Genomic DNA, 15,353 nt, shown 5'->3' on the forward strand with positions numbered 1-15,353 from the left:
TACTCACTAGTGTCCATGTTTTCTTTATTTTTTGCATATCAGAATTAAGGGAATGGAGAAGTTACTTGCAGGTGAGATTACTATGTCCTGAGAAAAACATATCACATGGGGTAAAACTGTAGCTTTTGATACAATGGCAATGTGTACAAATTCTCTAATAGAAGCATTTGTACCAGTACATCTTTCTTAATAGTTGTGTTCGCCAGTTTTGACTCGAAAGGCTTCCATGGAGGCTACATCTTATTTTTATATTGACAAAACCCCAGCCAGTTTGTATACTTTAAAATTATTTATGTTTTCAGTTTTGATTGGCCGATTAGATTTTCCTTCTGTTACAAGTTTGCTTTTGAAGTATGGAATTGTTAGGTGTATTTCAAAGAGTAGATGGCCAACAAACAAGCTTAGGTTAAGTGTAGTAGCTCTCGTTATACCACCCATAGTGGTGAGGGTGTTTTGTTTTCTTTTTACAGAATTCTCTTTTTCTTCTCTTATCTCTCCCTTTGCCAGCTGACAATGTTGACTTTATCTTAGTCTATTAGTGTCTTCTTAAAATAATTTCATAGGATGCTGTCAGCTCAGAGCACACTTTTGATTAGGTTTTTATTTTCCTGTTAATGGCAAAACCACCCTAATGAAGCTTCACAACTAACAGTAATGGAGCCTTTCTTTGAAAAAGGGCTGCTGAGTTTCTGTGGGAAGCAAGATTAAAATAAAACACACCAAATACTTGGAAAAGTATTTCATAGACATGCTTAGTATGTTAGTGCTGCTTCCTGAAGCTGAATGTAGTGCTTGTACTTAATTCAACCTTCACTGGATTCACCAGGATTAAAGCTAATTGACATGTTTGCAAATTGGTTTTTATGCCACCAGCAAGTTTCTAGTAGTACTGCTAACTTGGTTAGCAGTATGCTACTGGTACTATAACTTCAAATGCATCTGCCTGGATAGTCTCCTACAAAATAAGAGCTATCTTAAGATCTGATGTACTGTTCAAATTTATTTATTTTTTTTTTGAGAGATTTTCCACCTCATAGGTTTGGTAAATATACTTGAAACATTTTAATATTAAATTTTTTTGTGAAAAAGACCAAAACAACCTGAAGTGAGTCTTTTTCCTGGCTGTCTCAGCTAATTGAAATTATTATATTGTGCCATTTTCCATTCTCCTTGTTTCTTTATTACTGAGGGTAATCTAATAATAAACTATCCAAATACAATCTGCCATTCAGATACTAAAGCAATAATAAAGTATTTTTTTATCATTCCCTAGTTCTGTGCTTCAGTTTAGTGAGATAATCTCATTTTGAGTTATATCTGCTGCAAGAAGGGGGCTCATGGAAATCTCCAAGTGCTTGCTCCAATGACAGCCTTGAAATATGCTTCTTACACCACGTCTAGTTAAGAAGACAGATGTCCTTTAAAATATGTTCCCTAGCACACTTTTAAACATTTCTGGAGCAAGTGTGCAACACATCTGAAAATGTGTTAGCTTTATCTAACTGTACAGAATCCTGCTCAAAAACACTTTTTAGGACTTTTGGTTTAAAAATTAAGCTGGTATGCCCCAAATGTCATAATAGTCTATATAACAATCTGAATATCTGTTTATATCCTTCATAACTGTGTGAAAATAAATTTATTAACACTTCCAGGTTATGTACTAAGCTAGACTTTAGCTCGTACCTTTTCTCTTGAAAAATCTTGAACCGTATCCCTTACTTTTTACACAGTTAAACTACAAGTTTAGACAAAAGAGTGAAAAGACAGTGATCTTTTTTGTAATTCTCCTCTCAACACAATTTGCCTTTTACTAAATCTATAATTTTTACCTCACTATTTTAAGAAGACACAAATTGAAACAACAATTAAAAAGGCTTCCTGTATTGACTCTAGGAATTCACGCACATTACGTTACGAGCACATCCACAATCAGATATTTTTCAGTCACACGGTGGCTGGAGAGGCTTTGGCACACCTTCCAGCTCTAGAGATCAGCTATTTATTGCTTTTCAGCTATTTATTGCTTTTCAGCTATTTGTTGCCTTTCCTGGCTTTCTCTTTCCTCAATTCTATGAACAAAAAAATGTACTATTATTTGAGTGACTTCTTATCCTTACTGCTGTTCGTTAGAGATAATCAGGGGGCACTTTAAACTCTTGTGATCTTGCCCAAAGCTGCACCTCAACCAAGTGGGGAATCTGAAGAACAGCAGCAGCAAATACCTTTGCGTAATTTTTCCGTAGGACTACTTCTGCCCTCTGGCCTCTTGAATTCTGAAGAACTTTTTAAATTAGGGTTCTAAGCCTGCTTTTCAAACTGGAAATGACATGATTATCTGTAGATAGTGTGGGGCTTCCTTCTTTACTGTGTTTATTAGAAATTGCAGTATTTAGATATTGATGTGATCAGAAAAACAGTATGGTTCAGGGAGTGCCATTCTCTTGAATCTGTGCATATTAGCAGATGCAACGTGTTGCAATTTTGGACACAAATTCAGTTCTGCAGTTAACAAAAAATTACGGAAAAGGAAAAAAAAAAATACATTTTTTTTTGTCTCCTTGAGACACACATGGCAACAATGTTATGCCAGAAAGAGAGAGAAGAGAGTTATGTCTCTTCAGCTTCACGAGTCTGTGAAGCAACCTGAGAATGGTTTGCATATGTTCTTGTCAAAGCGTAGCAATTCTTCATGCTTCCTGTAACTCAGTACTATCCCATATCATCCCTGCACAGAGCTGTAGATAAATCTAGAAGTTGGAAATTATTTCTTGCTGTCATTCATGTAGTAGGAGCCATTGACAGAGGAAGTTGGTAATTATGGAAGAATAGCACAGCATGGTTAAATAGAGGGGGAAGAGTTCTGTTATTTTAGTGTGGTTGTTAGTTGAAATTAACTTGAATTGATCTGTTAAAAAAAGTTTTTAATTTTGTTAAGCACGCTCCAGAAATGAATTTCTTGTTTAGTATTCTTGATTGGCTCTGCTGTAGTACCTTCATGCATGGAAATGCAAAACGCGTACAACTTAATTCCTCATATTTGCTTCCAGCCTCTAATTTATCACAATTAAATAATTGTTCTTGGATTCACTGTGCAATTAATGACTGACTGTTTGAATAGATGCACCTTTCACTTTCTAAAAGTAAAGCTGCTATATTTTCTAATCTGCAATCTAATTTTCTTGGAGGCAGGGGTGTTACAGATAATTGTAGAATAACAACGAAAGAGATGTGCTTGATTCCTAATTAATCAGTCCTCATATGCTGGATGAGTTCTCACATCACTTTGATTACTCTGCTTATGTTCGTGTGATTTTTTTTTTTTGCCTGGTTTGATGGTCAGTAAGATAAAAGTGTTTTGTGTCCTGTGAGCTGGTTGATGGCATAGCAGACTCCTGAATGTTCTTCTATTGGCAAATGTGGCTGCTATTTACTTGAGTATCAAATGCTTACCCTCTCTCCTGCCTTCCTTTGTGTCTTACCAAGAGAGCTTTTATTATCTTTAATCCAAAGCATTTTATTTTCAGGGGCTGTTTTCCTGAAAGTGTTCAGTCAGAAAATAGGATCTGGAAATGTGTAATCTAAAATAAATTTCATCTATTATATTGTTTAGTGTCTTACATGATTTGAGAACTTTTGATCTTGAGGGTGAGGAGGTCTGGTTGTATTACTTAAAGTGGTGGTTACAGTGTTTTCATAATGTTCCTAAGCTATACAGCAAAGCAAGCAACTTCTAAAGCCTTTCTTTCCAAATATTATGAAGAATGTGAAAGAGCAATGAATTACAACAAACTTCAGAGAAAGTAAAAAGAAAATTGCTTTCATAAAGAAATCTCCAGTATAATTTTGTCACTTGGCTGTTTGCACCTGACATTTTGACCCCATATTTTAATCTTAGCAGATAACTATGTAGTCGCCATACTTTCTATAATATGAGAGGAAATGAAATGAAAGCAGTTGGTGGAAAAGAAGTGGAAAAACAATGTTATAAATAGTGAAGCACAGAAGAGTAAGAACTAGTAGTGAAATATGAACTAACTTGACACATTAAAGCCAATTTTAATAACACTGGAAAAAACGAAATTAAAGTGTTCATGATACCTTAATGCCAGAAAGGCATTGAAGAAAATATTGGAAAATAACTAGCTAATTTCAAAGTTTTGAGTCTTGGTTTTTTATTACTTTCAAATATTGGATAATTAATTACTTTATAATCTTAGATTTAGGGAAGATAATACAGTAATATGTGCCTTTTTCCTGATAACATTTAATTGTTTTTGGGATTATTTGTAAAGGGGAAGGATGGACTGATTACTGTTTATAAAATAAAACATCGCTTGAATGTGTGGCAATAAGCAGTATTTTCTGAATGGCAGGCTGAAATGTGTGCTTTTAACTTTTTTTACTGAGCTTTTTAAAGACACAAGATGAAAGTACAACCTTAGGTTTAATGAGAATTTAGTATTTAATCTAGAAATAATACTGAGTGTCTGTAAGATCTGAATTTTGAAGTCAAGCAACAACACTTAAAACAGTTGGTCTCGTGGTAAAAATAATTTAATATAAATCTATCCTCCTTTCAGATAGATGCATTGTAGTGTCTAGTCCTATGATACTCGATGCATCTTTATATGCCTAGGACAAAAGATACATATCTGAGCCTGTGTATTTGTTATTGAACTGTTCCCTCTGCTCAAACCAGGACATCCAGTAATTTATTATGTACTAAGTATATGTCTTTGTCATCTTTGGGGATATGGGGTATTACATCAACCCTGCTGGTAATGCCCACTTAGTCTTTAAGGTTTATTCTTCCATCCTGGTTTCAGCCAGTGTAACCAGTATGTAACCAGCAGTGAAGAAACAAAGACTAGAAAATATTAATTTCCACAGAGTTATTCCTGAAGCACTTGACTGTATCTGTTAAAAGAAAAGCCCTGAAATGCCTTTTATCCTGGAGAATCTGTTTATCGGGGATCTGAGTGTTTAGCAGAGTGAGACAAACTCACATGCAAAGAACTCAACCCTTTGCAGTCCCTGCCCTCCTTTTTTTAATGACAGTGGCTGCCTGCACAGAGTGAGCACCAGCTGCTGCGTAGGCATTCATCTGGAGCTTTGGATGGAGTCTGTTGGAACTCTCCCTCTAGTCACATTTGCCCCTTACTATGATTAAGCAGTAGAAATGCCATACCACAATGAACTGTGAAGCCACAGCAGAAGTGGCACCTCTTAGCATTATTTAAAAACACATTTATAGGCTCCAGTGAATTTGCATTGGGCTGTATCTTGATGGAGGTCTGTCCTGACTTTCCATCGATCTAACTGCTTGTATTTGGTACAATCTGTGGGGTTTGGTAGCAGGGCTGCAGTGTTCCTTGGTGTGGGAGGTCATGAGCTGCACTGTGCTGCTACAACTGCTTTCAGCTTGCTGTGAAATGGATGAAAACAATTCATTTTGGGCCAAAACTTCAGAGGAGCATTCGATGCCTCTGTTCATGCATACTGAAGGAAAGGAGCTGCTGCTGAGGGCAGAGAACACAAGGACACACATGAGGAAACATGAGTCTGCGTGTGAGGACACACAGAAGGCAGAGCAGGAGATGAAATGAATAGGAAGCAAGGAGAGGCAACAAGAAACCTCTAGGGCCTGACCTCAGCCTCCTGCAATGGCTGTTGTTCTCCCCTAAGTGCTCATTTAATTCTTGGATTTGTTTGTCAATACTTTAATCTGTAATTAAAAGTTTATCTTAATGGGCATGAAACAAGTTAATTTCCTCAGTCAAGACTGCCTTGCCAGCGTGGCTCTAATTCCAGAAGGCATCGTAGCACCAGCATTACCTAAGCAAAAAGAGCTGATGGAAAGTGTACAGTGGAGAGAAACATGGCATTTGGTACCTTCCTGGTGCATGGTCAATGGTCTCATCCACAGGAGTCAGTTATTTGTTCCATTTCACATTATGGAGGGAAATGTGCAGCTTTAGGGGTGTGCTTTTTCCATTTATACAGCTGCTTTTTAAAATTTTATTATTATTTTTTATTTTTTTAATCAAGGAGAAACTTAGAAGTGCTGTTGAATTTGCTTTATTTCATCCTACTTGTGAAAATTGAGTTTTCATACTTCATCACTAAAACATGACAGAACAATATCTGAAGCATGTACCACCGGAATTTCCATTCATCTTGATTCATTCATTAACTTCCTCACATTAAAGCCCCTCCAAGACACAGTTAACCCTTTTTTATTACTGTGAAGCTTGAAATGATCATTGAAACTCATTAAAGTGAGAAACTTACCTTCAAAAGCAGTTTAATATAAAAAATTTGCTGATTCCTTTTCTAGTAGATAGGGTAGAGTGCTTGGGGTACAGCCATCACGGTTCCAGTCTTAATTGACTAGTCGAGTAATTAATGATAATTGGTTGCTTTGTGTTGTAGAACTGCACTCCATGCAAGAAGATACTGTGATGAAATAATTTTCTATAATTGAAAGTTGTCTTCTGGATATGGAAGATATAGTAATGATATTTTCAGCATATCCTTTTTGTCCAGTAAGAAAAAAATACAGTTGAATATAAAAATACATCAAGAAAAGTCTTACTTTTTTATCCTCCTTTACATTCGCTTGTCTTGTGAATTGTGCTGTTGCCACAAGAAGGAAAACATCTACTTGCATTTTCTGATTTGCTGAGTTGTTTTTCTTCTTAGTATCCTTTAATATGCACAGGCATGCATTCAGTTTTATTGTGATACTAACTTCAGTGCTCTTGTATCAACATTCATGAAGGCTAAATTTGATCTTACTTTTAAAAAAAGGAATTTTTTGGTAATTCATTAATTGCCTGTTGGTTCCTAGCATTATATAAACAATTTTAGAACTGAGAAATTGATTACAACAGATACAATTCAGAATAACCTTCTAAGCTCATAGGCAGTGCTGTTTTCATGCTCCTGTGTTTTGCAGGATGAAAATGACTAATTGCAAAGAGAAGTACCATGAAGTAGTATGATGACTTTAAAGCAATAAACTGCATTTGGTTTACTCAAACTGCAAGAAAACTATTGTGAAGCACTGTCAAAGTGTTGTTTTATTTCAATTACCAATATTCAAAGTAATAAAATGTAGAATTTGCTGTTGTGGTTATAGCATTTGATATCAATTTTATTAGACAATTCAAAACGTATTATATGGTAGCATACAATCATAAGATATTTTATAATCTAGCTTCTACTAAGTAGAGTATTCATAGGGAAAATTGTTCTGATATTTAGCCTTCTCTCACAGAATCGAGTGTATTAGATCTTTATATGGGTCATTTGTTGCTAGAATTCTAATTTTATCTTAAAACTGTGACAAAAATAGCACTGTGAAAAGGATATGCTTTTGATTATTGTGAACTATATTTAGTAACTGACATTAAATTCAGACTAGTTCTACTTTCTAAAATATTTGGAAACAACTTTTAAACTTATTTTTAAAAATATGCACAGGTCTGTTTACATTCTGAAAATATTAGCTGGCGGAATAGGATTTTCAGAGGTGCTCAGCAGAAACAAAAATGAGGTGGCTGAGACCATTCCATAGAAATCTCCATGTAGATTTATGCTGATATTCTTGCCTGCCTCCTCAGTGAAGTCTAGATAAAAATCTACTTAAAATTGCAAACTGAGTGAGGAATGTGCTGACAGTCTACCTGAAGACAGATGTGAAAGCTGTAATCTACTATGATTCCTGTTACTCAATGAAAAGCAAGTTATGATAGAGACAAAAATTTTGAAGAAAAAATTATTTAAGGGGATAATGTATTTGGATACATCCCTACAGAGAGATGGGACAGCAGTATGAAAAATATAACATGAATTGTCATTGAGAGCAATGTAGACAGCTCAATAAATAATACAAATCATAAAACTCTATTAATTATTTTTGCCGTGTTAATTCAGTGCCCCAATTCTAATCAACTGTGCAATTATTTCAAACAGACTTTTACAGCTTTGCAGATACAACTTCTGAATGCAAAGGTTTCTCAGCCACAATGATTTGCTGTAGCTACTTATCTGTGCATTGAAAAAATATTGTGATTATTTGTGAAGTTGTCTGTATCCTTCTTTTTAAGGTATGGGATGCTGTAGATACAGGCTGCTGTTTAAAAACATATTCCTGTCACTCCTGTGCTGTTCGAGCTGCCCGGTGGTCATCCTGTGGAAGGTGGATCCTCAGTGGGGGCTTTGATTCCATGCTGCATTTAACAGATGTAGAAACAGGTAAAGGTCACGTAAGGGTGAAATATCTTTACTGAGTACAGGTACTTTTGAATCTCATTAACCTTTGTCTTTCTTTTAAAAATATAGATAAAATCTACAGATCAAAGCTAGAAGTCTTGAAATGTTCTCTCTGAGAAGAAAAGTTTCCACAATTAAGGGTAGTTGGAGATATTTAAGAAAATGTAATATCTTTAACTTCATCATCAGATGTAGTTTCTGTTGTCAGATACTGCACAGATGAACAGAATGAAACCTGTAGTTTCATATGCTCTGTCGTGTTCACCCATTAAAGTGTTCTTCAAGCTCACTTAAGTAACATTTATACATATGGTTAATTTCAACATAGGCTTGTACCTTGTTCTCAACTTTGTTGGTTTTAAGTTTGTGTTTAAATTAATTAGGTGATTTTTATTTATTTTTTTTCTGAATAGAGCCTTAATTAGGAGTATAGAAACTTAAATTCCAGCATGAAACCTTGAGACTGAACCTGGTTGCTTTGATGCACTTGTGAATTTGATTTGGGATTTGATTATTGTGACCTTAACAGCTAATTTCCTGGATGCTGTCTGTCCTCATATATCCTTCACAAACTAAAGTGCTTCTATCACCTGCATCTCCTCACTCCTTGGTGTATGTTGTCAGCATTCAAACAACACCATTCATTGGGGTTGTACCTAATGGGGCACCACTGTTTGTAAATACATGAAGAATTAGGCCCAAAATAGTTCCTTGACAACCAAAGAGATGATGCAGTTTTATTTTTTCTAGTTAATTTATTTTAAAATGTTTAAATCTTCCAAAGGTGCAATCTTTTTTTTTTTTTTTTAAGACTCCAAAAGAAATCCTTCTAAAAAATTACAAGCAGTTCTTATCTAAGAGGATATTCTCTTACATAAAAATAAGAAGTGCATTGTATGTGAATATCTGGAGAGCAGAAGTCCTATTCAGATAAACTGGGAAAGCAGCCAAGGAAATTTGTGAATATTGTTCACATGAAAAGAAGATTCTTTTCCATGCTCTAAGAATTTGTTTTTCTCAACATTTGTCATACCACAAGTATTTAAATTCAGTGGTGTCTGGAATGGAGCGGTTGTAGTTTGGGAATGTAAAACATGTGGCACAGTTATGGAATATTGATCTTTTGAGAATATTCATGTTTTGTAATGTGGAAGAGAGCTTTATATATCTGATGTAATAGTAGTGCATGAGGTTAATATACATAGTAATTAATTTGGTCAGACTACTTGTCTTTTTTAAATTTTCAGTCTCATTGCGGCAACCTTCTAATTCCTGGTCTCAAGCATAACTGACTCTTACTAATCCAAGGGAATTTAATTTATCTATATTGCTTACAAATTCAAAACAGAACGGCTACTGCTAATAATGGGATTTTTAGCAGAAGAACAGATTTTATGTGACTGAGTCATTCAAAGGGGCTATTGTGGGGAAAAATCTTATTTTATAAAATAGTAGAACAAATTCCAAAGTTACGGAATTTTAATCACATACTTTGATTTCTAACATCTCTGACTTAGTTATGCAGTAATGGGATAGTAGTCTGGTTGAAGTTGATTGTAGTGGTTCACCTGTCTGAACCCCATTAGGATCAACAAGGCCAAGTGCAAGGTCCTGCACCTGGGTAGGAGCAATCCTTGCTATCAATACAGGCTGGAGCGTGATGTGGTAGAGAGCAGCCCAGCAGGAAGAGACCTGGGGATACTGGTGGACAAAAAGTTGGACATGAGCAAACAATGTGCACTCGCAGCCCAGAGAGCCAGTCACATCCTGGGCTGCATCAAAAGAAGTATGGCCAGCAGGTCAAGGGATTCTGCCCCTCTACTCTGCTCTTGTGAGACCCTGTCTGGAGTACTGTGTCCAGTTCTGGAGCTCTCAATACTAGAGGGGTGTAGACCTGTTGGAATGAGTCCAGAGAAGGGCCACAAAATTGATCAGAGGGCTGGAACACCTCCCCTACAAAGCCAGGCTGAGAGAACTGGGGTTGCTCAGCCTGGAGAGGAGAAGGCTTTGGGGAGACTTCATAGTGGCCTTCCTGTACATGAAGAGCGCTACAGGAAAGCTGGGGAGGGACTATTTACAAGGGTGTGTAGTGATAGGATAAAGGGCAATGGTCTCAAACTAGAGTAGTGCAGATTTAGATTAGACAACAGGAAGAGGTTCTTTACAAGGAGGATGGTGAAGCACTGAAACAGGTTGCCCAGAGATGTGTTGGAGGCCCTATCCCTGGAAACATTCAAGGTCAGGCTCAACCAGGCTCTGAGCAACCTGATCTAATCAAAATGGTCCCTGTGCACTGTAGGGGGGCTGGACTAGATGATCTTTAAAGGTCCCTTCCAACCCCATATATTCTACAATTCTAGTGTTTCAGGCAATGACAACAGTAGCAAATTATATACACCAAGTTTCAAATCAGATAAACTTATAAAGGGTTCTTTCCTTACTGACTTGTGAATTATGTAGTATTTCTTAAACTGTACATGTAAAGGCAAAATTAATGTTATCATCCTTGAAAATACTAGATAATGATTATTGCTTTATGTCAAGGACACAGGATTCCTTGTACCTCCTGTGAGCTGCAGTTGTAATGTTGACTTTTAGACCTGACCTGCAGTGATACACACTTCATTTGGAAAAGTACGATATGAGTGATTGGAAGTTTTTTCTGATTTCCTATGCATGCAGGCCAGTTTCTTATTGCCTTCCATGTTGTAAAGTTACTTTTTTTTTTTTTTCATACATTGCAGTCAGTTCTTTTCAGAGAAACAGGCCAAGAAGTTTGCCTCTGGAATCCAAATCCATTTGATATAAAAAGCCTCATTTCCATTTGAAAAACACTAGAGCAGCTATAAGATTTTGATTTATATTAGTTCACTGAATCATTCTTTCCTCTTCACTTCTTCATCAGTGCTGAGATGATTTCTTCTTTGATTAACTTCAGATAGATGTTAGAACTGTTCCTTCACAAAGGACTTTCAAATTTTTTTATTTCAGTCTTAATTACTTAACACTGCTAGACTGAACTACCGATGTGTTAAATGCAGTAAATGCATGCCAGGGGGATTTTATAAAGAATAATGCTGTATTTAAAGCTGGATGCTTTTGTGTATATTGTTCTGGTTCAACATTTTTCTAGTCATGTTTGCTAAAGTCTAATCTTTCTTGTCTTTGTTTTCAGTATGGATTTTTAAGTCTGTTATAAAAATTGCTACTTGTCTTTCACCAAAAGAAACCCAACAGTCTGAAGAGAATTTTAAAAGTTTTAGGAAACGCTGCAAATACAGCTTAGTAAATGCATGGTATTGAGCTGCTCAGTTGTGGGGGGTTTGTTTGTTTGTTTGTTTGTTTGTTTCCTTTGTGTGGTTTTTTTATTTCATCTTGTTTTTCTGTTAGAAACATATTTTCTGTCCTAATAAATCTAAATTGTAGTCTAGCTAATTATGTGATCTGTGTCCAATGACAGCTAGTTACAAGGAATGTGCCAGCATTGTTGTAACAAACAGTGCTAGAATAATGCTCCAGGAAATTTTGTTTCTAAGCTTGGACTTAAGTTTGGGTATGCCTTGTGCTAGGATATTGCATTTTCTGAGGTTGTACAAGTCTTCTTTTTCTAAATTAATTTCTTCAATATCATACTTTATTATCTTAAAGGGTCATCCATTGTCCTAACTCCAGGTTGTCAAGCTAAGACTCTCCACGAATATGGCTTTCTTGAAAACTGTTCTACGTATTCAGAGTATGGATTGGATACAAAATATATGCATGAAATGTTTAAAGAGTGGTTCTGTGGTGACATATGTGAGCAAATTCAGTACTGCAATATGGAGTTTAATAAATATTAGTAGATGAAAAAACTGCAGCCGAGCTGCTGTAAAGATTACTCATCAATAATTTTTTTGTCCAATTTTAGATACATTATTTCTTTATAAAAATAATTTATTTATAATTTCTTTATAAAAGCTTTTTGAAAGGTTTTACAAATGTGATAAGGCAGCAATGTGAAACCAGTGAGACTCTGTTTTTTTTCATCTCTACTAACACCACACCCACACTCACAGTCATTTTCTACTGGCCATCATTCAGATTCTTGATTTACAAAGTGGTAAGTAGTGCTATTTTCAGAGAGCACTGAAAAAAAATTGCTTTTAAAAAAATTTGAGGTCAAGTACGTTTGACATTTAACTTCTGTTACATCCATATGTGATGGAGATGCTCTACTGACTTTAGAAGGGTAATTGTATGTTTAAAATGTATTTATAACTTTTATTTTTGGAATATATGTTTTATTCATCAGTGTTTTTTTCATTAGTCACAAACAAATTGTTACAGTAGCATAGGCAGAACATTGGCTGGGTTGAGACTATTTGCATATTATAGATACTTTTCATTTCTTTAATATTATGACAGAGGGAATGTTCCAAGAAATTTTGGCACATTTCCTACGTTGCCAAATGCTGCAGTTGTATTTTAGTTCATGGACTAAGTTTGATTTCAAATATAGCATCCTCAGAGTTATAATGGGGAATTTAAATTCCTCAGTATTTTGAAACTTTTCACATTACTGTGGCTAGGATAATGAAATTAAACTGTTGGCTTTGAAGAGAAATGCAGCTCATAGGTAATGTGGTCACTTAAATCTGTTTTTTTTTTTTTTCTTAAACTCGTTTTATTTTACATTATTTTGAGAGTTTCCTAATGGAATATTTTATATCTCCAAAAGGATGGTCCAAATTTGCTTTTCTGTACCTTTTTCAATATTCTAATTTGATAGTCCTATAGATATAACATTATTATTGTTGTTAATGTAATTATATTTGTTTACAAAAGAGTTTTAGTGCTCATACATAAACATTGTCTCTGGAGAGCTGTGAATTTTTTCTCCTAGTACTATTCAGACAGGATGCTGTTTAAATGCTCATGAAGGTTTTATATCACTCCTCATAAAAAAGCCCAGCTGATTGATTTTTTTTAATTTTAGTTTTTTATTTTGAATGCATATGAACAACTCTGATGTGAGGTCACAAGTTCCACCCAAAATTCAGCAAGTTTTAGTAATATGTACAACACAGTTTAGTGGTCATTCTCCAGCTAGGAGGTTATACCATTTTACTTTTTATACTCAGTAATATCAAGTCTTTCCAATAATAAGAGAGAAAAATGTTTATTTTGGAGACACTTCCAAGGGAAAAAGATAAAATTATTTAAAATTTCAAGCACCTTTGTTTGCTGGAAACTTGTGACTATGTAGGGGAAAAAATTAGGAAGCACATGTGGTTGGTGTAGCTTTAGTTTTTGGTAAAATAATAAAGCAATTTGTAAGCGTGGCAAGATAAAATGTAACAGCCAGCATCGACTTGTTAAGAACAAATTATATCTGATCAATCTAATTTTCTTTTCTTCTAACTACTGTTTGTGAGAGAGTTTTTAACTGTAATGAGAAATTTTTAAATTTATTTTGTTCTATGGTAGTTGATGAAAAGCTCAACATGAGCTGGCAATGTGTGCTTGCTGTCCAGAAAGCAACCATATCCTGGGCTGTGCCAAAAGAAGTGTGGCCAGCAGGTCGAGGGAGGTGATTCTGCACCTCTACACTGCTCTCATGAGACCCCACCTGGAGCACTGTGTCCAGTTCTGGAGCCCCCAGCACAATAAGGACATGGAGTTCTTGGAGCAAGTCCAGAGGAGGGCCATGAAGATGATCAGGGGACTGGAGCACCTCTCCTATGGAGACAGGCTGAGAGAGCTGGGGTTGTTCAGCCTGGAGAAGAGAAGGCTCCATGGAGAACTTACAGGGGCCTTCCAGTACCTGAAGGGGCTACAGGAAAGCTGAGGAGGGACTTTTTACTAGGGCATGTAGTGATAGTACAAGGGGTAATGGTTTTAAGCTGGAAGAGGGTAGATTTAGGTTAGACATTAGGAAGATTCTTCACTATGAGAGTGGTGAGACACTGGAAGAGTTTGCCCAAGGAAGTTGTGGAAGTCCCATCCCTGGAAGTGTTCAAGCCAGGTTGGATGGAGCTGTGAGCAACCTGGTCTAGTGAGAGGTGTCCCTGCCCATGCAGGAGGTTTGGAACTAGATGATCTTGAAGATCCCTTCCAACCCAACCCATTCAATGATCCTATGATATTGTTGTGTCTTTTTGTAAACACAGTAGGGAAATCTGCTCTGCTTAACAAGATTTTTCTCATGTCCTTTTAAGTCCTAGGCTTCACTCTTCTTTACAGATTAGTGTAAGGAATTGAACATTTTTGGATTCTGTAGGTAGGAGTGTGAACCTGAGGACCATTAAACACAGTTGCAGGTGCATCCTGTGCTCAATAATTCTGCTGATATTCTGTGAAAAATTCACAATGTTAAATAGCCTTTCAAATATCTGATTTCATAGCTGAGCAGTTTCACAGTAGGCTGCAGCCTAAGGGAGCAGAAACATATGTTCAAGATCTTTTTAAAGATTTTTTTCATACTGTGTACATGGCTGGTGAGCCCTTAATGAATAAAGACGTGAATTAAAGCAGTTTAAGAATATAAACACACTGCAAAGATGTAGTAGATATCGTTACTGAAATGTGGAAATTAAAGATTGAGAGAAACGTTTGCTTTCTGCCTTGGAGTAATAACCTCTCATACAAGAAAATGATATGTGGTATGGATTTTCTCTCAATTAGCTAAATAGATTTTCAGAAGATGTAATTTTCTACAGCCTATGAGTTGGTTGAGTCTTTGTGGTGCTGCCTTTAGGAACTAAAATACAATAAATATACACACAATAAAGACATATGCAGGCTTGCTGATTTATGCTCTATTATGGATAAGGGAGACTTCTACTCAAACTACATCTTTTGCAATATATAAAATAAGGCCTGAACAGCTGAATGTGTTTAATGTTAATAAACTGAGTAATGGTAGACAAAAAAATATATGTAACTGTAAATACTCACTGCCAGAAAGATGGAGCAGGATTTTCAGCAAACACTGAAGCTGATTTCCCAAGCCATGGGGCTAGGTTCTGTCACAGCATGGTTGTTACAGCATGGGAAGCAGCAAATTCTGATTGCAGTAGTAACATACACTAAAT

The 15,353-nt window shown here is 35.9% G+C and overlaps 1 protein-coding gene across 1 annotated transcript in view; it reads left to right on the top strand.

Annotated features, from left to right (window-relative positions):
* Nucleotides 1-15,353, top strand: part of WDR25 (WD repeat domain 25) — a 63,824-nt gene that overhangs the window by 26,126 nt on the left and 22,345 nt on the right. Inside the window, exon 3 of the mRNA XM_051622095.1 lies at nt 8,115-8,262. Coding sequence (XP_051478055.1) covers nt 8,115-8,262 — 148 coding nt within the window. The remainder of the gene's footprint in view (nt 1-8,114; nt 8,263-15,353) is intronic.

The sequence above is a fragment of the Apus apus genome, chromosome 5 (assembly GCF_020740795.1).
Source record: "Apus apus isolate bApuApu2 chromosome 5, bApuApu2.pri.cur, whole genome shotgun sequence".
NCBI lineage: Eukaryota > Metazoa > Chordata > Aves > Apodiformes > Apodidae > Apus > Apus apus.